Raw genomic sequence first — 25078 nt, 5'->3', positions numbered from 1 at the left:
AAAAACAGCTTTTGGAGAATTAACATCTTTAAAATTTAAATGTGTAGCTCTAGGAAGCCTAGGTATTTCAAGTCTGTAGATTGGCATTCTAAATAATCTTTTTAGATATTTATAGCAAGATATTTGGCTGGCTTTCATTTTACTTGGAAGGAGAGCCATAAACTAGGTTGGAGATATGCTTTGTAAAGCCAAGTTACATAAGAAAACATGCAATGTTCGAAAGAGTTATGATTTGAGTCACTTGGTTGCATTCTTATTCTACTACCCAAAGTGAGCTACAGAAGTTAAAAATATTTTTGAATAACAAACTATTGAGAAAATTTTTATGTAATTTTCTATGATAAATGTAGAACATCTCAGAAACTTAAGACCTGAAGAAAAAAGCATTTTTCACCATTCATTTTTACTTTTTGTATTTTCTTTCTGTGCGTTTTTTAGAATTAGTCCCTTTCAGACATCTTTTTGTCCTATCTATCTCTTTTAGTAGTTGGCAAGTCAACAAACCAAGAAACAATTGGCTACGTTCTCAAACAAAGTACTAGGAATAAAGAAGAGCATAAAGGTAAAACTCCACTCACCAAGTCTAAATTGTACTTAAATTAGAAACAAACATAATTATACCTAAGAATATAAGATTGCACACATGACCATTACAATGAGATAGAAAGGATTGAATTCAATATTTTTCTTGGGATGGAAGATTGGTATAAGAATGTAATAGTTGCACAGTTAGGATGGGAATATTTAGAATGCGAGGCTAAGGAACTAGATTTACATTTTGTTGCCAACATGAAGTCAACTAAGGCCTTGCGAAAGAAGTAAATAGGGTGCAGGGAAAGCGCCTTATTCATCTTTGTTATCCTTGTACCTTAGCACAGTGCCTAGAAGATCAGTGCTTCTGAATGATAAATATGTGCTGGAAGAAAGTGAATGAATACACAAAGCAGTCATTCAGAGACTTATACTGTTTATGCTGCAAAGAAAAAGGACTGGAAATGGGGAAGGCAGGGAAGTTGACATGATAACGCCAAAGTCCAAGCATGAGGTAAAGGTGGACTGTAACAGGGAAAAGGAAGATGAGGATGAAAAATCTGTCACAAAGGATCCAGGATGGGTGACAGGCTAGAAAAGGAAAACGAGTGAGAATAAGGCATGATCATAGATTTAAAACTTCTGTAACTAGAAAATGATGAAGCTACTCTCAGAATGTAGTTTAGGAAAAAAGGCATAAACTCTCTTTTAGTTATGTTTAGTCTAAAGCAAGGATATACCATCCCCCAAATTCAGGGTGAAATGCTGGGATTAAAATTGTGAAAAGAAACCATGGAAGAGCACTAAGAAGGCTTTTGTACTTGGAACAAATTACTCACCTGGCTTCAACAGAAGACACTCAGGGCTGTCCTCCATTTGGACCTTACAGACTATGCAACTAAGAGATAACTGGTATCCTTCGTTCTTCACATGCCCAGAAAATCAACTTACCTCAGTATCTGATATTTCACAACATGTTTCCTGAGCAATGATGTTTGAATTGCAGTAGATTTTAAGCTGATGAAGTTCGATCTATTAAAAAAAATTAGGAATAAGGCACACCATTAGTTCTTTTTGAGTATCACATTTAGGCATTTAAGAACTATGGTAATTTAACCATGGGGGGGGGGGGGAAGGAAGCTAACAGAAATAAATTACTGGTAGATATTTTTAATATTTTTATTTAATTTAGGATTCATTATTTTATGAACCACTTAAGAAATAGACATAGTCAGACATAGAGACAGATCTGTAGATAAAGAAAATCAGGCAATGAAAGCAATTGCAAACCTCAGCTAATTGTTTCAAACAATAAAAAAGAAGTATTAAAGAGAGGTGTTTTGCACTACCATAAAGTATGCCCACAAAATGAGGACATTTCCAGGTAAAGAATTCTGGAAAAAAAGTAAAATCAAACATATGAGCACACGGTTGAAAAGGTCTGTAGTTTCAGACCTCCTATTTGAGGCTCTGAAATAGATATACGCTTCCCAATAAGGAAAAAGAAAGATTTAGTTTTTACTTATATTTCATGAATTCTGTCTAACACTGAAGGATTTTATATTATATCGAGCAAGACTTAACCGTATTTTTACAGAAGTAATTGATTCCTTCTATTTGCTCAGCAGATTCATGTTTTTTGGCATTTGGACATGAAATTAAAGATAGTTCAAGGAAAGTATAATCACGCCTTTAAATGAGAGATCAAACAAATACCTAAGAAAAAGTAAATAGTACTGACTATTGATAAAATATCAATATGGTAAATGCTTAAATAGGCTGTTTGAATTCCTTAACCACTTCAATACTGTATTAAATAATGTTTTATATAAGTAGGTATTGATCGAGCTTTGAAATTAGTTTGCATTTGCAAATTTAATAATGTAATTAATAATTAATTGTATGATGATTCGACATGTAACATAGATCAGGAACAATTTCTCTCCTCCTCTCTCTCTCTGCCTCTCTCTACCTCTTTCTCTGTATCCCAGTATGACAGAGTTAGATTATACATTACTTTGAAGTCAATAAGTACTTCCTATAGAAAGATCCAACTGCAATGTTATAATAATTAATCCTATGTTAATAGAAAGCAGAACACTGTGGCTAGTTTTGAGTTCTACCCACCCCAATACCAAAAAAAAAAAAAAAAAAAAAAAAAAAGGAAAAAGCTATACTTTAAATTTTTACTCTACAACGAGACGAACAAAACCAATTTGGCTTATGGAAAGCATTAACACCAGACATCTTGCAGATTCATCAGCAGCCTAGGATTTGCAGGCAATGCAAAACTCTGAGACTAAATAAAATTTAGTGATTGCTTTTCTATAACATCTGCAAAGTTATTGAGGTTAACTTTTATTTATAAAGTAAATACACTGTCTTACATAGCCTAATGAAATACCAGCAGTAACATATAATTACATAGAATGAAGAATGGGGACTCCAACTAATTACTAATGTTCTTAACTGAAATTTATTTGTCATCATCACTGCTACCAAAACAGTCAATAAATATTGAAATTCTATTTTGAACTATTCACTGTGCTAGGCACTGTGTATGAATTATTTTATTTAACTAATGATAGATTATCAATTTTTTTTTTTTTTTTTTTTTTTTGTCGTTTTTTCGTGACCGGCACTCAGCCAGTGAGTGCACTGGTCAGTCCTATATAGGATCCGAACCCGCGGCGGGAGCGTTGCCGCGCTCCCAGCGCAGCACTCTACCAAGTGCGCCACGGGTTCGGCCCTAGATTATCAATTTTTGAAGGATTACAACCTAATCAAGTGCCCATGGCATTGACTACAATCAGCCCAGTTTAACTTTGCTTTCTTCATTCATTAGATATTTTAGAATCTTTTATTGACACTATGCTTTAGAAGGAGAGTGTTTAGGGTTAACTCTGTACTGACCCTTGTTAAACTGAAGATTTGTTTATTTTAAAAATAAATCCTTTCTATCGGTTTTGTCACCTCTTTCTCACAAATGACCTGGGTAGTACATGTGAAATAAAACCCAATCATTCAAATGTTCTTTTCAATAACATACAATCTGAATAAATAAAACATTTTCACATTACAACAAATCTTATGAATCATAGTAATTGTATAGAGATGAAAAATTAGTCCACTTAAAGTTTTAGCAGAACCCCAATTTTTTTAAATATGTATTTTTGTGTTCAACTCAAACAATGACTATCTCCTAAAAAACCTGCATCATTGTGACATGGCTTCAGTTTTATTCTCAAATGAATTAAAAAACCACATTAAACTATGAAATCATTGTAATTCCATACTTTTCATATTATGTCCTTTTCCTAAGGATGCTTCTGATATTCTTCAGTTTCAACCTTCAGAGGATGAGCTCCAAGACTGGCTCCTGCTCTTGCAATAACTCGCTTTTGCCCTTCTCCCCAAGAACTTATCACAGTTTGCTCTTTGGCCCTTCCAGTTCTGAAACCAGAGCCCACTTTGCTCCTACTAGTCCTATAAGAGATCAGATTTCAGTCCCAAAGTCCTATACTTGCAGCAGATACTAGTGCCGCTCCCTGCTACTGTGGCTAGAATTCCCTGAAGCTGACTTCCTGTCTACCTACAATCCACCTACTCCTGGAAGTCACACCTCTGATGTCCTGCCTGCTGGGTTCCACCTTTTCCTTTTGTCTTTGGAGACCTTTCTAAAAGGTCTGTCTAGTACTGTTGTTGTTATGATTAATATTCTTAATATTATTAGTAGTCACCATTTACTAACATAGATTTCAATTCTTCTATCAGCCTTTGAGATCTTTGAGGACTAGAGCAGCAATTTTGTTTTGTTTTGTTTTGTTTTCCACCTTCTTATGCCAGAGTTGAATGTCTGGTCCTGAATGGATAAAAGAATTTACAGAGAACTGACTGCATATTAGGCAGTACTGTACACACTCTATACTACTACAGCTAGTACTCCACCAACCCTATTTTATAATTGAGGATCCCTGGGGCTTACAAAAATGAATAGCTAATCAGATAGATTAGCAGATCACAACAATTAAGCAGTCATGCTAGGATTTAAAACCACATCTGTCTCTCTATGATGCCATGATGTCCTGTCTCCAGGGTTGGCTTCTTCTGCACTGGCCTATTCTGCTGGTCATCAGTGAGCCTTAGTTATGACATTCTCACTGGTTTGCTCAATCACTGTCACTAAGAGAAGATAATTAAATATAGGTATATATTCCACATGGGCCTTTAGAAATAATAAGTGGCCAAATATGTGTTTGTACAAAGTTGCACTTTTGAAATAAATTTGAACTATTAACTGCTTTGTGTTAACATCATCATTATTTCCTATTGGTGATCTGCATTCAGATTGTTTTTATGGGTTTTCCTATCATTCTATCCACAAGAAAATGTGCAGCCATCAAATTTAGATATATCTCACTTTTTAGAGATTATAGGCCCTCCTCTCTAGAGAAATCAAAATCTATATCATCTTTAGCTTCAAATTTAATTTTTAAAGAACCTTTTTCATCTGAAAGGGTTTTACTAGCCAATTTTTCTCATCCAAACCACCTACTGATATGTTCAGTGACTGAGTTTCTGTCCAATAGAACCTTGAAAAACCATTATAAGCTTATGAAAAATAGTCTGCAATACAATGCAATTGCTATTACAAGGATGAATAACTAGCCTATTGTTCTTAAATGAAAACACCAGATAATCTGGAACCATTTAATTTAAAGTTCATCTTTTTCCAGTCCTTTCTATTTAAAACATAAGAGCTTAGAACAAGCTTATGTTCTGTATCATATTTTCAATTTCTACTGAAATTTCCTTTGAATAATCTTATTTTTAAGGCATGCCCTAATTTTTTTAATTCACAGGCTGGAGAAAATGGATGAAAATAGAGAGAAGATAATATATGTGAAAATATAGTTGGAAATACATAGCTATACTTCACACATCTGATGGCAAATTAAATTGATGAGAAGGGAATCTACTACACAGAAATTAAAGGAAGACTTTTTAATAAGATATTTTGTTTTAACTTAGAAATGTTACCAGTTCTCCTTTACAACAACATTAGAACTTACATCCACAGGCTTGCCATCTGAAGCTCGTGCGGCAATAACGGTCCTTCCATGAAAATCCACAGTGTCCTTTTCATCAGTCTGTCGGCTTGCAATTAAATTACAATCCACATAAAGTGAAATGACTCGGGATTGTATACCAATGCCAAGTTTATGCCACTGACGATCAAACAAAGAACGAAGTTCTCGATTTTTAAAAATGTAGTTCAGCACGTCTCCCTCGGCAGCTTGGAACATAAATTCCACCACCTTCTTCTCACCATCAACTACTAAAGAAACCTGCAAAAATGCAAATGATCTTTAAATATTTTAAAAATCAATGTTCAAAATCATTAAAGCATACAAAGAAAAGTTCGAGGTGCATGTTAGTATAACTGAAGCACTTAGTAAAATGTTTTAGATGACACCTGTGTCCACCGGGTTTGTTAACATAAAAGAACAGCAAATACCAGCTACAAAAGTGGTTTGGATATGTGTATTCAGGTGAATGTAATATGCTCCTTCTTGAGAGAACATCTAAAAGTGTATGTGTGTGTATACATGTACATATGCATACATACATATATAATACAATATATGCATATATAATTTTATATTTTATAAAATTTATGTAATTTTATAATTTATAATTATAAATTATATAATTTTATATGATATAAAACTATAAATTCATATATAAATTATTGTTCTGTATGAGTAATTTAATAATTCAAGGTTACTAATTTAAGAAGAATATGATTATTTCCCTTAGCATGGAAACTGAGATCAACTTCTCTAAGCTTCGATAATTTGTATGATGCAGAGAAATGTATTTTATAGATCACATACTCTTTCAGTTGAATTCATCTTCTCATCATAAAATTGTGACTGTATTAACAGATTAAAAGACCACTGAAGATTAAAAACATTTAAATGGATATGATAGAAGTAAATACAAATATTTGGCATCAAGAAGTAATTCTGAGGGGCATGTTTCCTCCCTGGAGTACCTGAACCCCCTCTTTTTAGCCCAAATGCCATCTCTTTCACAGGCTTTCCTAGATCCTACTCTCCCTGTCCCCCAATTTGGATGAGCTGTTCTTTCTATGCTTGCATAGTCCCCATCCATGCCAAGCTTCCCTCCACCATTTCATTTGGCCCACTGTATTATAATTATGCTGTATTATGTTGTTTTCCTAAATGTCATCCCCTTAAACTTTATACTTTCTGAAAACAGCAGTTCTGGCTTTTCAACTCTCTTATCCTTGCCATTACCTAGCATATAGCATGTGTTCCATAAACTTTTTGTTGGGGGAATATATGTCTAAGTTTCACCTCTTAATTCACCAAGGATTGTCAGATAAAACAATGAATCACTTTAAAAATAACATATAATGTCAGAGGTGATAGGAAGTGAAGAAATTATTTATGAGGTGGAGTTAGTCAACAAAGCAGTAGCGAATGAAGGGCCGTTTGAGTGTATTTAGACAAAATATTAATCTAGAAGTGAATAAACAAACAAAAACTAACCCTTTCTCACCCACCAGACTCTCATATTACAGGTCCCAGCAAGACCATCCTAACTAGGAGAACACTTGCATTTCCCTGTTGATGATTCCTCTAAAAGAGAGAATATTTGCATACTAGGTCTGCTCTCCAATTTGTGCACAAAGTTCAAAGACTCACCCTAATCACACGAGAGAAAATTAATAAGCAGAACTCTCATGGTTCCTTACCTGTGGTATATTCTGCTGGTTTAAAACCTGCCACAGAAACCACCGTTCTTTTTTGGTGCTTCGTCGCACACGAAACATAGCTGCTACAGAGTACTCCTCAGGAAGGCCTCTGGGAAATACCTTTCTGTGGGAGAAAAACAGAGGACTATTGTGGGAAAACTGAAGATGGCAAGGAAAGAAAATCTAGGTATAAAGTTCCATGTAATACAATATCTTAGTTGTATTTTTTCTCAATGAATTTATAATTTATTATGCACTTTTATAGTAGTTTACCTAATGGAAATATGGTGACTATATCACCTATGTAATTTTTATTCTTATTCTCTCCCTTTTGAAAATCTTCTGGTATGGTGTTGTTAAAGCTCGGGGTGTATAAAATGAGTGGATAAACTACAGGAATGTTGTGATATCTCCTTATTCAACAAGACGTTCCAACAGAGCAAATCTCAGAACTCGCTGCAGTCTGACAAACAGTAGAGATTTATCAAGGAAATAAATAGTACTATTTGATTTTATTGATAGAGAGAGGCACAGAAAATTTCAAAGAACAGCAGTAATGAGTCAATGCATATTTTCCAAAGAAGTTTTATCACATTAAACTCTTGCAAATGAATACCTAGTACTAATTTCCTAGTGTCAATTTAAGACTGATACTAAATATAACAAGTCAATTTTAGCTTTATTTTTATTCCTACAGAAATTTTTTTAAAAAAATTCTCTCTGGGTAGTGTGAAGAAGCCAAAAGAGTCCAAATACCCTTCTACCTCAATCTCATTTCAAAATACTTGTCTCACTGATTCCATGAAGAAACTCAGGAAAAAAAAATCATAATGAAAATATCTGAAATTTAACTTTCATGGGAAAACAGGGAGAAATATGTTCCTCCAAGTTGACTTTTAAATTTATTCACATTGTATGTGAAAACTCTTCAAGACAGGAATCTTGCTTTTCTTTTTAAAAAAATCATGAGAAATGAGGTAAGAATCCTCTTCAGGACAAACATTGCTAGAGGTTGTTATATATAAATAAAATACCATACCTTGAGATGGTAACTACTAGCTTCAAACATCACACTTAGCTCTACTGAAATTGACAACCAAATACTGAAACTGACAACCAAATTGTCATGGCGAATACTGAAATTTTCCTTTTACTCTTTGTGTTAGAGACAAATCACATGTGGTAGAGAAATCAGGAAAAAATATAAAAAAGCTGTGCTTGCCTAAAGTTCTTATTTACTTAATTATTTACTTGATTAGACGGAATACACATATGCACAAACACACACATATGTGCGTATGTATGTACAGATGCTCCTCGACTTACTCTGGGGTTATATCCTGATAAATTCTTTGTAAATTGAAAATATCATATGTCAAAAATGCATTTAATACATCTAACCTACAGAACATCATAGCTTAGTCTAGCCTACCTTAAACATGTTTGGAACATGTATATTAGCCTACAATTGGGCAAAATCACCTAATACAAAGCCTATTTTATAATAAAGGGTTGGACATCTCGTAATTTATTAAATATAGTACTGATGGTGAAAAACAGAATGGTTGTAGGATACTCAAAGTATGGTTTCTACTGAATATTGCTTTCTCACCACAGTAAAGTCGAAAAATTGTAAGTTGAACCATTGTTAAGTTGGGGACCATGTACGTGTGTGTGTGCGCGCGCGTGTGCGTGTGTAAACTCTACTTTTATCTTCTTCCTTGAGAATCTTTTAAGAGAGGCAGCCAAGCTTATTGCATATACATTATTATACCACTTCTTAAATAAGCAAGTGAGTGATAGAAAATAATTTGTTTTAATCAATTCCATCAAAATAAAGTGTCTAAAACGGAATTCTCTCTGGAAAGTCACCAGTATCAAACTAAATTTTACTAATGAAAATTACCTTATTGGCTTAAATAAGTTTGCTTATTTTAAAACAAAACAAAACAAAACCCTTTAAACTGAAAGGTGGGCACATGTAGGGGTTAGGTTGTGACAACAAAAGACAAACTTTCAAGTGGAAAATTTGAACTAGTTAATGGTAGCAAAACTAGTTTTAAAGGAAACCTTGACCCCTACCACAGTTCCCCCCACCACATGCCATAATAACTTATGGCTCCACCTTGTGTCCAATTTACTGCCTCCTCTCCACCCTGAAGATTTTAGGATCTGAACGTTATATCAAGTGTACTGGAATTTGACAATGCTATTATCCTGACAATGCTATTATTCCTCCATTTACTGTATTGACCACATCTTTCAATATGGGCTGTGCAATAGTGAGAAAATATTTTTGTGTAAGTTTTAAATATTATTTTCTCCATACCATTTCCTCATATCCACTTTTTCAGGAACTCCTTTTTTATTTTTAGATAATTGTTTAACTCCTATGTTAACTATCTAATGTTCTTACCCTTTCATACTTTTTCATCTCCTTATAAATTTATTCTTCTTTCTAGGGATACTTCTCTGATTTATTTTCCAATTCTTAATTCAACGTCAATTTTTGTAACATATTTTTTAATTTCCAAGATTCTCTTTTGTTCTCTTTCTCAAAATTTCCTAAATCCGTTTGACTTTATCAATTAATGGCCTTTTCAATGTTTTTCTTTGCATCCTCAAATATCTCTACTTAATCCAGGTTAGTTTTCCCTGTTTGACAGTTTGGCCTCTCTCTCCCATGTTGGAAGCTATCCTCTAATTTCTGGTGAATTTTGGTAGTCCATTCATACGTAAGAATGAAGCACTGAAATTCTGATGGCAAATATTATGCGTGCTGGCACAGTAGGTCCATGAGCAAGCTTCACTGTATAGCATGATCAGCTGGTGGGTCTCATTGAGGGTGCCTCAAATACTAATAAATGGCAATTATTTCTCTAGAGATATTCTGTTTATCCAAAGAAGAATCACTCTATTTCCCACTTGGTAAATGAAATTCACCTGGCCGTGAACATTCTGGAAGCAGGGCAGGTATGTTAGAATCCCACAGCTCACTATAGAATTTTACGTTAGCCCCCTGTTTATGGTGCCCTACCTCATTCCTGTCCTTGTTAACCTGTTTACCCCCAGTATGGAGGCTCTCTGGCTCAATTTCTCTAGATAATAAGCCTCCCACCTTCTGTTTGGTTGAATGAGGAAGAAGGCGGTAACTTGGGGGCCGTGTGCTCACTACACACACATACACAGACACACACACACACACACGTGTACAGACACACACGTGTACACACACACAGACCCAACTCACTGGCTTCTACACAGCCTGGTTCCTCCTAATGATGAGTCTTTTGGAGTCCTGTGCAAAAACCGGCCCACTTCTCACCAGTATTCCCCAGCCTGCAACACTTAGGTTCTAGCTTCTTCCTATTTGTTGAGTCAGTTACCAGTATTCAAGAATGTATTGTAATATTTGCTTGCTGTTTTGTATCCCATTCTACAATTATTTTTGCAGTTTAGAGTGTTAATCCTCCTTTTAAATCTTCAATGGTCCCTTTATCTTGATTTATGAATGCGCACACAATTTCCCTTACTGTAAAACAAACAGACAAAACTTCTTCCAGCCTTGCTACACCATCGTGTTACCCTCCCATCTATCTACCAAACTTTTAAAATTCAGAATACTCCGAATATCCACATCTTCACCATCCATTTATTCCCCTACCCCTACTAAATTCTAGTAGTATTCCCAATCAGATAATCCACTGGCCTTTTCTCAGTTTCATCCCCTTCACTTCTTCTGCAGTGTTAGGAATGGGGGTGCTTTTAAAATCCTATAACAACAAGATGTTAGAGAATCCTGTTAGAGGAAATGACAGCAGCCATATACTGGGGGTGGGTGTAGATGCCTGCAAAAATCTCACCTCAAAGTCATGAGTCCTAGATGGATGAGAGCTCTGTCTATCCTTAGGTTTCCATGACACTTCTTTCTTCTGGGTCTTCTTCTGCAACAGTTATTCACCATTTCCACCAAAACACAAGGGCTTACAAAGATTCTTCCCTCAACTCTATTCTCTCTACATGATCTCTCCTCACTTCAGTGTTGTCATCTCTTCCTGGATGATAGCCAAGGCTGTATCAAGGCCTGATATCCAAACTTCAGACCCATTTTTCAATGCTCTGTGAACTCTGTGAATTCTCTCCCCCTAGAGAGTTCACAATCTAGTAGAAGAGTCAGGGTACAGAAGAGCATCTCACATAAGATGTCCCCTCTAACGTACATGGTCAAAGAGCACCCTCCCCATTTTCCTTTCTAAGTTTGTTCCTTCTCCATCACCCCAATATCTATAAATAAAACCATTTTACCACTCACTCAGACTGGAAGCCTAGGGGTCATTCTTGACTACTTCATTGGTTCTGGGTCCCACATTCAATAAGTCATCAAGTTCTCTATATTTTACTTCTGTAGTCTCATCCCATACAATGCACCTCTGTGTTCCTCCTATGAGCACCACCTTAGTTCTAGTTACCTTTAACTCTTACATTCCCATTCCAGTTGATCCACTTGCTTTTAACCTTTCCCCTTTTAATCCATTCTAAACTACTGCCCAAAGAATTTTTCACCTACAGAATTCAAATGACACCTCCTCTTTGCTCCAGAGTCTTCCGACTGCCCAATTCCTTGCCCTGGCATTCAAGACATTCACAGTTCAAACCTCAAACACTCAGCCAACTTTATTTCCAGCACTTACACAGCAAATATTAACAGTCTAGTAAAAACAAACAAAAAAACCCCTGCTTCTATTTCCTCCCATGCTCTTTATACTTCTCTTCCTTTTGTCCTGGCTCACAATGTTTTCTCCTCTAGAGAAAACTGGCCTTCAATCCCACCCCACCTCACCCCACCCCATCCGTAAGTTTAAATCTTACTCACCTTCCAAGGTCTCAGTGTAAAGCCACATCCCCTATTAAGTCTTTTTCATTACCCGCATGAGACATAACCTCACCATCTTTTCATTCTAGGAAAATGGCCACGGTATCATGGTGTCGTAGAAGCATATGATAAAGATGATCTTATGAACACAGGATGATGACGCCCCTTTTGGTAGACTGTTTCCCAAAATAACCATAACAATATCACCCATCCGATATGACTTTTACAAAGAGAGTTTGCCACTCTTTTCATCAAGATATGGGGTCTATCCCTTTCCCTCACCTTGACCCTGTGATGGCTCTGAGAATTTCTTTGACCAATAGAATGTGTCAGAAGTGATTGTCTAGAGTTTCCAAGATCAGGCCTTAATGAGGCTAGTGGCTTCTGCTTTCTCCCACTTGGAAGCCAGCCACATGTAAGAAATGTGCCTACCCTGAGACCACCATGCTGGGGGAGATCCAAGTCAGCCACATGGAGAAAGAGCACTGATGCACCAGACATGAGACCAATGCCTGCTTTATACAATATTTGAGATAAAATTCTCATATTATGAAATTCACACTTTTATATAGTACAATTCAGTCGTTTTGGTATATTCACAAAATTGGGAAAATATTAATATTATCTAATTCTAGAACTTTTTTACCACTCCCCAAAAAAGCCCCACACCCATTATCAGTCACTTTCCACTCCCCCCTCTCCTCTAACTCCTTGCAACCACTAATCTACCTTCCATCTTCATGAATTTGCCTACTCTGAACATCTCATATAAATGGAATTATACAATATGTAGCCTTGTATGTCTGTCTTCCTTCACTTTGTATCATAGTTTCAAGAACATACCAGTACTTCTTTCTTTTTTATGGCTGAAAAATATTCCATTGTATGGATATACCACTTTTGTTTATCTATTCATTAGTTGATAGGCACTTGAGTTAAATGTCCACCTTTTGGTTATTATGAATAATGCAGCTTTTATGTACAAGTTTTTGTGTAAAAGTATATTTTCAGTTCTCAGGCATATTCTTGGTAGGTTATATGGCAGACCTAGACTTGCTAAGTCATATGGTAACACTAGGTTGAAATTTTGAAGAAGAGCAAAACTGTTTTCTAAAACACTTATCATTTTACACCCCCACCAGCAATGTTTGAAGGTTCAAATTTTTCTATATTCCTGCTTGCACTTGTTATTGTCCATCTTGTTGATCACACGTACACTAGTGGAAGAGGAGTGAAACTTGTTATGGTTTTGATTTGTATTTCTCTAATAACTAATGTTGAGCATCTTTACATATGATTATTTGCCATTTGTATATCTTCTTTGGAGAAATGTCTATTCACATCTTTGCCCATTTTAAAATTGAGTTGTCTTTTTGTTGTTGAGGTGTAAGAGTTCTTCATATATTCTGGATATTAGTCCTTTATCAGATATATGATTTGAAATTTTTTCTTTCATTTTGTGGGTTGCCTTTTTACTTTCATGTTGTCCTCTGAAGCACAAAAGTTTTTAACTTTGGTGAAGTCCTATCTATTTTTCTTATGTTGCATGTCTTTTGGTGTCATATCTAAAAAATCATTGCCTAATCCACGATCAAGAAGAATTACATCTACATTTTCTTCTAAAATATGTTTTATAGTTTTAGCTCTTACTATCAGGTCTTTGATTCATTTTGAATTAATTTTTGCACATGGTATGAGGTAGAGGATCAATGCCACTTTTTTTCATGTGGATAAACCAGTTGTCCCAACAACATTTGTTGGAAAGACTATTCTTTTCCCATTAAATTGTCTTGACAAAAGTCATTTGCCCATAAGTGTAAGAGTTTATTTATAGACTCTTAATTCTATTCCTTTGATCTATATTTCTATCCTTATGCCAGTAAAACACCTTACTGCCTGCTATAGATTTACAGTAAATTTTGAAATTGAGATGTGTGAGTCCTTCAACTTTGTTCTTTCTCAAATTGTTTTGGCTATTCTGGGTCCCTTAATCTTAGAATAAGCTTGGTGATTTCTGCAAAAAAAGGCAGCTGGGATTTTGACAGGGATTATGTTGAATCTATGGATAAACTTGGGGAATATTGTCCTCTTAATATTAAATCTTTCAATCATGAACATGTATGCTTTTTCTTTTTATTTAGATCATTTTACATTACTTTCAATGGTGCTGTAGTTTTTACTGTGAAAGTCTTACACTTCTTGTGTTACATTTATTCCTAAGTATTTCATTTTTATTTTACATGAAATTGTTTTTTAAATTTTATTTTAGTATTGTTCATTACTGATGTACTGAAAGTGCATTGATTTTTGTATATTGATCTTGGTATCTTTCTGTACTTGTTTATTAATTTTAATAATTTTTGTGTGAATCCCTTAGAAGTTTCTATGAACAAGAGCATGTCTTCTGTGAATGCAGATAGTCTTACATCTTTCAATTCAAACTACATGTCTTTTATTTCTTTTTCTTGACTGATTTCTCTGGCTAGACCGACCTCTAGTAAAAACTTAACTAGAAGTGGTGAGAATGGGTATCTTTGGCTTTGTCATGCTCTTAGAAGAAAAGCATTCAGTTTTTCACCATTAAGTATGTTGTTAGTTGTGGATTTTTCAATGATGGCCTTTATGAGGTTGAGGAAGTTCCCTTCTAGTCTACCTTTTTGGGTAATTATTATTATTATTATTTATAAATTATTATTAATAGTGTTGGATTTTGCCAAATGCTTTTTCTGCATCTATTGAGATGATTACATAATTCTTATCCTTTATTCTATAATATGATATGTTACATTGATTTGATTTTTTTTTTTTGTAAATTAAACCAACTTTGCATTCCTGGCATAAATTTCACTTGTTCATAATGTATAATTCTTTTTATATATTGCTGAATTTGGTTTGCTAGTACTTTGTTAAGGATTTTTGCATCTATATTAATAAGGAATATTGTTCTGTAGTTTTCTTGTGGTATCTTTGTCTGGTTTTGGTATCAGCATAGTAATGGCCACATAGAGCAAATTGGAAAATGCTCCTCCTTTTCTATATATTGGCAGAGATTATACAAGATTGGTCTTAATTCTTCCTTAAGTAATTGGTAGAATTCACTATCTGGTCCTGGGCTTTTCATCACAGGAAGTTTTTTGATTAGTAATTCAATCTCTTTACTTGTTATAGGTCTATTCATATTTTCTATTTCTTCTTGAATCAGTCAGTAGCTTATGTCTTTGTAGGATTTTTATAATTTCATGTAGATTATCTAATTTGCTGGTGTACAATAGTTTGTCATACCTCCTTATAATCCACATGCCCCCCTTTTCTCTGTAGTTGGTAGTAATGGCTCTCTTGTATTCCTGATTTTAATAATTATAGCCCCGAGCCAGCCTGTCCTCTCTCTCTCTCACCAGTCTACCTAAAGTTTTGCTAAATTTGTTGATATTTTCAGAGTACCAACTTTGGTTTCATTGATTTTTATCTATTGCTTTTCTATTCCATATTTCATTTATTTCCACTCTAATCTTTATCATTTCCTTCCTTCTTCTTACTTCAGGTTTAGATTCCTCTTCTTTTTTCAGTTTCATTAAGGTGGAAAGTTAATTTATTGATTTGAGATTATTCTTTTTTAAAAATAAATTTATTGATATGAAATTCACATAACAAAAAATTAACCATTTTAAAGTGAGTGATTCACTGGCACTTAGTATGTTCACAGTGTTTGCAACCACTACCTCTATCTAGTTCCAAAACATTTCCATCACTCCAAAGTAAATCGTCTTACCCATTAAACAGTCTCTACTTATCCCACCAGTCCTCGTCAACAAGCAATCTATGTTTTTTTCTACAGATTTATCTATTCTGCACATTTTATATAAATGGAATAATACACTATGTGATGTTTTGTGCCTGGCTTTTTTCACTTCACATAATGTTTTGGAGGTTCACACACATGATTGAATGTATCAGTACTTCATTTCTTTTTATGGCTGAATAATATTCCTTCACATGTACATACAATTTGTTTTTCCATTCATCCATTGATGGAAATTTGGGCTATTTCCACCTTTTAGCTATTTGAATAGTGATGCTATGAACAAATATGTATATATATTTGTTTGAGTACCTCTTTTCAATTCTTTAGGCTATATACTCAGGAGTAGAATTGCAAGGTCATATGTAATTCTATATTTACCTGTTTGAGAACCTGCTGTTTTGTACAACATCTGAACTATTTTACATTCCCACTAGCAATGTTTGAGAGTTCTGATTTTCCACATCCTCACCAACAATTCTTATTTTCTGTATATGCGTGTGTGTGTTTTCATTATAGCCATCCTAGTGGATATGAAGTAGTACCTCATTTTGGTTTTGATTTGCATTTCCCTAATGACCAATAATGTTGAGCATATTTTTATGTGATTATTGGCCATTCATATATATTCATTAGAGAAATTTCTGCTCAAGTCCTTTGCCCATTTTTAAATTCGGTTGTTTGTTTTTTTGTTGTTGAGTTGTATATTTTTAAATATGTATATATTGTGTATACTAGTTACCAGTTAAAAATTTTGTAAATATTTTCTCCCATTATGCAGATTGTCTTTTCACATTCTTAATCGTGTCCCTTGATAAACAGAAAGTTTTAATTTTGATAAAGCCTAATTTACTATTTTTCCTTTTGTTGCCTATGCTTTTGGTGTCATATCTAAGAATCCATTGCCAAATCCAGGCCATGATGATTTACCACTTTGTTTTCTTCTAAGAGTTTATAGTTTTAACTCTTAAATCTAAGTCTTTTATCTATTTTGAGTTTATTTTTGTATATAATGTAAGGCATGGGTACAACTTAATTCTTTTGCATGTAGATATCCAGTTGTTCCAGCACCATTTATTGAAGAGACTACTCTTTCCCCATTTTATGGTCTTGGCATCCTTATCAAAATCAATGAGCTGTTGGTATATGGGTTTATTTATGGACTCTCAATTCTACTCATATTCTACTGATCTGTATGTCCACTATGCCAGTACCATGCTGTTTTGATCACTTTAGAATATTAAAAACATAGGAATTTATAGCTCTAAATTTCCTTTAAAGCATTGATTTAGCTGTATCCATTAAGTTTTGGTATGCTATGTTTTCATTTGCATGCATCCTAAAGTATTTGACCCATTAGTTATTTAACTGTGTGATGTATAACTTCCACATATTTGTGAATTTCCATATTTCCTTCTTTATTGATTTCTAAGTTCATTCCATTGTGGTTGGAGAACACACCTTGTATGAATTCAGTCCTTTTAAATTTGTTGTGACTTGTTTTATGGCCTGACATATGATCTATTCTGTATAATGTTCTATGCATACTCAAGAAGAATGTGTACTCTTCTGTCATTGGGCAGAATGGCCTGTTAGATCTAACTGTCTTATATATTTGCTCAAGTCTTCTATTTCCTTGATCATCTTCTGTGCAATATTCTATCAGTTTCAAAATTGGGTATATAAATTTTCCAACCATTATCATGAATTGTCTATTTCACTCCTTAATTATGTCAGTTTTTGTTTCATGTATTCAGGGCTGTGCTGTTAGGTGCATATATATTTATAGCTGTTATATCTTCTGGATGGATTGACACTTTTATTAATATAAAAACACTTTTCCTTTTCTCTTCTGACATCCTTTTCTTAAAGTCTATTTTGTCTAATCTTAGTGTAGCTACTGCAGCTATCTTTCAATCTGTTTCCATGATATATCTATGTCTTTTTATTCTTAATGAACACTCTTTACTTTCATTTTGAATCTAAAGTATATTTGCTGTTTTATTTAAGTGTTCAATATTTACATTTAATATAATTACTGCTAAGGTAGGATTTATGTTTGCATTTTGCTATTTTCTGTATATCTTTTGTCTTTTTTGTTTCTCTATTACTCCCATTACTGTATTCTTTTGTATTAAATAGATATTTTCTAGTGTGACATTTTAATTCTCCTATTGTTTCTTTCACTATATTTTTAAAGTTATTTTCTTAGTGGTTACCCTTGGATTACAATTAACACCTTAAATTTCCAACAATGCACTTTAGATTAATAGCAACTTAATTTCAATAGCAAATAACAACTTTGTTCCTATGCAGCTGTTTTATCTCCCTTGCTTTGTGCTATTATTATCATGCAGATTGAACCTTTATACTTTACATGCCTCTCAATAAAGAATTTATAATTATTGCTTTATGTATGTATGTATGTATTTATACAACTGTATTTTAAATCTGATAAGAGAATAAAAGAGTTTCAAATAAAATACATTTATTCTGTCTTTCATAGTTACCTATGTAAATTAATGGCACTCTTTATTTCTTTGTTTGGATTAGAGTTACTGTCTAGTGTGCTTTTATTCAGCATGAAGAAATCTATTTAGTATTTTTTGCAGGGGAGATGTACTAGTCTCAAATTCTCTGTTTTTGTTTACCCTCAATTTCACCTTCATTTTAAAGGATAGTTTTGCTGGACATAGAATTCTTGACTGACAGCAATCTTCCTTTTGAACATTGTCATCCCATTGCTTTCTGGCCTCTATGCTTTCTGATGAGAAATCAGCTCAACACATTGAATATCCCTTGTACATGACGTGCAGTTCTCTTGTGGCTATCAAGATTCTCCCTCTGTTTTTGGCTGTTGGAAGTTTGATTTCCATGTGATTATCTCTGAGTTTATTATTCTCAGAGGATATGGATCTCTTTGGATGGTATGAATCCCTTTGAGCTTATCCTTCTTAGAGTTTGTTGAGCTACTTGAATGCATAAACCAAAGATTTTTTCCAAATTAGGAAAATTTTTGGTTGTTATATTTTCAAATATTACTTTTTTCCCTTTCTCTGTCTCCTCTCCTTCTGGAACTCCTATTATGCATATGTTTGTATGCTTGATGTTGTCACACAGGTCTTAAGGCTCTATTTATTTTTCTTCACTCTTTTCTTTTCTATTCCTCAGACTAAATCATCTTAATTGACCTACCTTCAAGTTCTCTGATTCTTTCTTTTCCCACCTCATCTCTGCTCTTGATTCCCTCCTGTATTTTTTTTCTCTTTTGTACTTTTCAATTCCAAAATTTTGATTTGCTTAATCATTTCTATCTACTTATTACTATTCTCTATTCGGTGAGACATCATTCTTATACTTTCCTTTAGTTCATTAGAGTTTCCTTTAGTTATTTGAATATATTTAAAATAGCTGACTTAAAGTCTTTGTCAAGTAAGTCCAATGTCTAGATTTCCTCTGAAAGAGTGCCTATGCCTTTTCTCTGTGCATAGCTGTGTGTGCATATCTTGTTTCTCTGCATGTCTTATAATTTGGGATTTTTGCATATCATAATTTTTTATTAAAAAATAGATATTTTAAATAAAATATTGTATATAATATATATAATAACATAATATGGCAACTCTGAGAATCAAACTCTCCACCTGTCAATGGTATGCTGTTGGTGCTGTTTGTTGTTTTCGTTGTCACTGCTGTTGCTGTTTGTTTGCTGAACAAATTCTGTAAAGTGTGTATTCTTTGCCATGTATGACCATTATAATCTCTGGTCAGTAGCTTAGGAGTCAACTAATGACTGACCAGTTAAATGCCTTTGACCTATAAGCATCCTAGCCTCTGCTGAGAGCCTGTGTGTGCCTGTTGGAGAATACCTTCAATGCTCAGGCAGGCAGTTTACAACTCTTCTTAGCCTTAATGTTCTGCTTGTTCAAAGCTTCAAGGTTAGCAAGAGCTAAGAGCTTAAGGCCTTTTCAGGTCTTTCCTGAGTTTCTACATAGCCCTGTACACACAAATAGGTGTCTGGATTTCCACAACTTTCTAGTGCCCCTAAACATTCATGGACAGGTGAGGGCACAAGTATAACAAGTTAACAAACATTCAATATAAAATCAAGACTTAAAAATATGACTATGTAACTTTTCTTCCCCAGTCTTTTCTTTTAAGTCTTTTAGGTCAGCTTCTTGTTTGCCCCAATTTCAATTGCTGCCCTAGACAGCTGCAATGTTAAACAATTGCTGCTGATTATTTTCAACTAATGCCCACAGGAAAAGGCTATTCTTACTGAGTAAGTTCTGATCAGATCAAATAAAAACAAACTGTGAGTAGAGATTTCCAGGGAAATACCAGTCAGGTAAAATAATAAAAATTCTCTGGGAAAGGGACTTTTAATGAACTCCAAACCCACTCTTCCCTCCCCAGTGGCTGCTAGACCACTAGGTTATACTGTGATTCTGGAGCTACTGGCCTTTAAGCTTACCAATGTGTCGGAGAGAGAGAGAGATGTGAATAGCACAAGTTAAAATGTTTCAAAGTCTGCTAGTCTTACTGAGATTCAATGTTTTTCTTGAATAAACATCCATTAGATTGTTGCAAGCCCTTGGTTAATTGATAGAGTTTGGAAATACTGATTTTGACAACTTTTGCCTGTGTTCTCATCGCTTTTATGGAAGGGTAGTTTTTTTTTGAAGTCCTTCAGAAATAAAAATTGTTGTTTTAAGCCATTAAGTTTTGTAGTAGTTTGTTACAAAGCAAAAAATAATTAAAACATTTTCCTCTTGATTTCCTACTGAGTATTATAATCATTCAGTCACCTGTCACATCTATTATTGGGAATGCAAGCAAGGTCCTTGAAGGCAAGAACATCATTTAATATATCTTTGTATCAACTACAAAACCTAAGCTGTTTCAACAGGGCACTCTGTTGAATGAATAAGTGATAAGCAAATGAAATAGGTAAAGGCATACTTAATTTTGAGATTTCTTTAATATTTCCTAAATAAAAACTGAATATAATTATATTTTCAACACTTTATAATCTAATTAAAAAATTGAAAATATTTTTTATCTCATGAATAGTTTCTCCCGTGACAAAAAATAACAAAATAGAAGAATATTAATATTAATATATAATAATTATATTATTAAAATATACATTGAAATAAATTTAGTTATAAAGAAAAATTAAATTTTCTTATCTAAGTTCATAATAGATGACAATCCTTATAATGACTACACATCCCTTTCAGAAATTCATATTCTGCTTTTCAAACCAAAAGCGATTTTACTTGCCAAGATTGTAATTTTTGAAGAAAAATGTCTGTGTTAAAAAAATAAAATGTTAAAAAAAATCTACTCTTACAAATTATGCTTGCTGTTTATACCACACAAGCAGAAACACTTAATGTGACACCGAATAATTTCTCTGGGTCTTGCCAAAGTTTCTATTATAAACGAGGCCATATTAGATTACTGGTCTGTTACCAGAGAGATATAATGACAACTTGCTATGTCTAAGATATCCATGCTTGAATATTTTTGAATGGAGTGTAATTTCCTATAAGAAATCCTATCCATTGCTTATTCAGTGATACTCCCATTAAGAAAAATATTGTTGGTCCATACTTGCTGAATTCATTCATTCATATATATATATATATCAGGCTAGAAATTCTCAATGGGATATTTTCTGCCTTCCCTCCATTTTATGAACATTGTATTTAGTTCAGTGTCAAAAATAAAAAACTCATCCATATAAATAAATATTAACCTATACTTGAAGAGCCCAGACTTGGTGAAATTTAAGTGTAATTTAGCCTTTATTTCCCATTGTCTACTTTTGTAAACATTAATGAAGTTCGCCTAAATACTCATGGACGAGTGAGGGCACAAGTATACCAAATTAACAAATGTTCAATATAAAATCAATATTTAAACAATATGACTATGTAAAGATCACAGAGATACAAACTAAAGTTGGTTCAAATTATTAAAAGGTGCTATGGGAAATTTGCTGCCTGTGGAGTTCACTTTACACTGGCCACTGAGAGCAGGGCTAGTTCTAGATATAATGTGTATCTCTGAAGTTTTGTAACACACATATCTTAGACTCCTTTGAACTTGTAATTTACTTCAATGTTGCAAAAATCTAAAATGTAGTTTTCATCTGCTCTTTGATGTTCTCTATGTACAGCAGTCCTCTGTTCAATCATAAAGTGGAAAGAAATGGTATCAAACTGTAGGGGAAGTGGTGGAGGATCAAAAATGGGGCTCCTTAAAAATGACCAGTTATAGCAGAAGGCAGTCTGAGAAACAGTACCAGTGCGGCTTTGACCCCAATAAAAAAATGATTTCATCTAGGGTTATCAGTGGTGGGAGGAGAGCGGGAGAGGGGGATTGGGAGAGACTTGACAGGGGGCATAAAGAATAAGTACAATTTGTAACAATATATATACTAGTAATATTGATTTAAACAACATATGTCAACACTGAATCCCCAAAATACGTATAATCAATTATGATTCAATAAAAAAATAAATCAAATTGATTTCATAAAAATCTTAACATTACAATGCTTTCCTGTTGGTGATAAAATTGAGAGATATTTTATTTTCTTTTTTATATTTTGTCTACTTTCTCAGTTTTTGCAATGAGCATAACTTATGTTAATGATCATTTTTAAAAAACCCAAACTATTTCCATTTTGGGAAAAAATAATCCTAACCTCAAAAACGGCTTACAAATCTTAATTTATTAGTCATATAACTCTTCAATGACTATGTTCTTCAAGGAAAGATGTGAAGGAGAATTAAAACAGACCAAAAAAAAAAAAAAAAAAGGCATATGCCTCAATATGTTAGTGGTGAGGCAGGTTCTTTAAAAACTGATAAGGGGACTAGCAAATAACATTTTTTCTATCATAGGAGGTGAAAAAAAAAGCAAGTCATAAAAGTCTATAACTCTCAACCTACAGCCTCATAATGAGTAAATCACTGAAGCATTAAGAGGAGATGGAAAAAACTTGAAGAAAACCCACCCATGCCAATATTTTCTCCATATACTTAAAACAAAACATCTAATTACAAAGTACTCGTACCTAAATACATGGAATCAGATAAAAATTAACATTTTATTAACCATGAACGAATTCACTGTATAGGATGTTAAGAATGAATTATATATTTGTCCAAATTCCATATTAACTGCCTTCTCTAGATTTTCTTTCCCACCTGATTAATAATAATAAAAAAATTCCTCATCAGAATTTATTTAAAATTATTAGGAAATGCAAATAAAATGATGAAGAGTAAAAAGTTTCTGTATTAGAGAATGATGTTGGCATGAGATGGAGGATGGATTTAATCACTCAGTGTATGTGTAATTGTTATTAAATAGGATTGTACATCCAAGTCTTTTGTATATGTGGTAAGAACTCAAGGCCATCAACATTCTCCCTTCACTAACAAGCCAAAATGACTAATAATTTACTACCAGAGCTTTCTCCCTCTCTGGGAAATGCTTGTGTTTGTAAAACAGAAACTCTGTTAACATTAAAATATTCCCCCCCAAACAGTCACACATTACTAACGGATTGATAATTAGTTCTCACCTTAGAAAGCACAGAGCAGAGATCTACACAGATTCTTACAAAGCAAGGGAGTTTTAATAGAGAAAAATGTCCTGATAAAGAGAGAGAGAGAAATAATTCCAGAGTAGAAAATACCCCTGAGTTAGCCAGACCAGGATGAGATACCATTGTTGTGAATCCTGGCCAGCAAAAGCATCATGTTAAGGCACTGGAAGTTTGGGAGGAGAGTTCTAAAATGGAGCGGATGCCAAAGGGGAGATGCAACCCAGATAAGCCTTGTCTATTCTCCTGTGCTGTGCTCTGGGCTCACATATGTAAGGCTCTGCTAGGCATCTCCAGTTGGAGGTTAAATGCATCTCTCATTAAATAACTGAAATTGAACTTTTTGTTACCCTGTCCAAAGGCATCCCTCTATAAAGATTCCACATCTCAATAAAAGACACGAACATTCACCTAGGTGTTCCAGCCAAATCCATAGAAATCATTCTTGATTCCTGCCTTTCCTTTATTATCTCCCACCCTGTCCAACCCACTGGCAAGTCTTACTGTTTCTATCACCAAAACAGATCCTGACTCTGTCTACTTCTCTCCATCTCCACTATCATCACCCTAATCCAAGCTGCCACTCTCTCTCCCCAGGACTCCTGTTGTGGTGTTCTGACTGTCCTTTCTCTTTCCCCTCCCTTACAGCAGCTAGAATGAGCTTTTACAATCAGACCAGTTCCTTCCCTTACTTATAACCTCCTAAAAGTGTCCCATGGTTCCTAAAATAAAGCACACGCCCCTGATAATGGCTCATAAGGTCTGACCCCTGCTTGCCTGTGACAGACAATGATCTCTTATTCCAGTCTCCATGTGGCAGCCAGGCTCCAGTCACAATTACCTAAATTTTATTCCTTGAGCACACCAGGCTCACTGAGACCTCAGGCCTTTGTACTTCCTGTTCCCACTCCTGGGATTCTCTTTCCCAGACGTCTTCATTTAGATGGCTTTCCTCACTGTTTAGGTATCAGCTCAAATGTCACTTCCTCTGAAAGGTCTTAAGCTGCCCTCACCCCAATCACTATCTGACATTTTACCTTGTTCTATTTTCTTCATAAGCCTGTAACCTCCTGACTTTTTAAGAATTTAGTGGTTAACATATCTATTGCCTGTTTCCAATCACTGAAACAAGATTTCCATGAAAACAGGGGCTCTGCCAGATTTGTTGCGGTAAATGAAACATCTAGACTAGTACCTGGTATACAGGAAGCACTCATGAAAATTTGTTCCATTCATGGGAAATCCACAGTGATGCCTATGACCAGTCCTAGTAGGTGCTAAACACTTGTATTCAGCATAAAATTTATGTTAGTTTGCATAATGCCTTAAAGTTGAGGCTTTATGAGTCTGTGCTACATCACATTCAGCAGAAAAATAGCAGAAGGAAAAAAAACCAAACAAGGCCTATGTGATTCCAGGTTAATCAAACTATACTTCCAAAGCTGAAATGAACTTTGAAAGTAATTT

At 34.2% G+C, this 25078-nt stretch overlaps 1 protein-coding gene across 1 annotated transcript in view; it reads right to left on the bottom strand.

Moving 5' to 3' along the window:
* The window catches only part of COL19A1 (collagen type XIX alpha 1 chain), a 354677-nt gene that overhangs the window by 291055 nt on the left and 38544 nt on the right, over nucleotides 1-25078 (bottom strand). Inside the window, exons 4-6 of the mRNA XM_063098322.1 lie at nucleotides 7316-7439; nucleotides 5604-5879; nucleotides 1483-1563 (exon numbers count right to left, since the gene is read on the bottom strand). Coding sequence (XP_062954392.1) covers nucleotides 1483-1563; nucleotides 5604-5879; nucleotides 7316-7439 — 481 coding nt within the window. The remainder of the gene's footprint in view (nucleotides 1-1482; nucleotides 1564-5603; nucleotides 5880-7315; nucleotides 7440-25078) is intronic.

The sequence above is a fragment of the Cynocephalus volans genome, chromosome 5 (assembly GCF_027409185.1).
Source record: "Cynocephalus volans isolate mCynVol1 chromosome 5, mCynVol1.pri, whole genome shotgun sequence".
Classification (NCBI taxonomy): Eukaryota; Metazoa; Chordata; class Mammalia; order Dermoptera; family Cynocephalidae; genus Cynocephalus; species Cynocephalus volans.
This window is presented reverse-complemented; position numbering and strand designations above follow the sequence as displayed.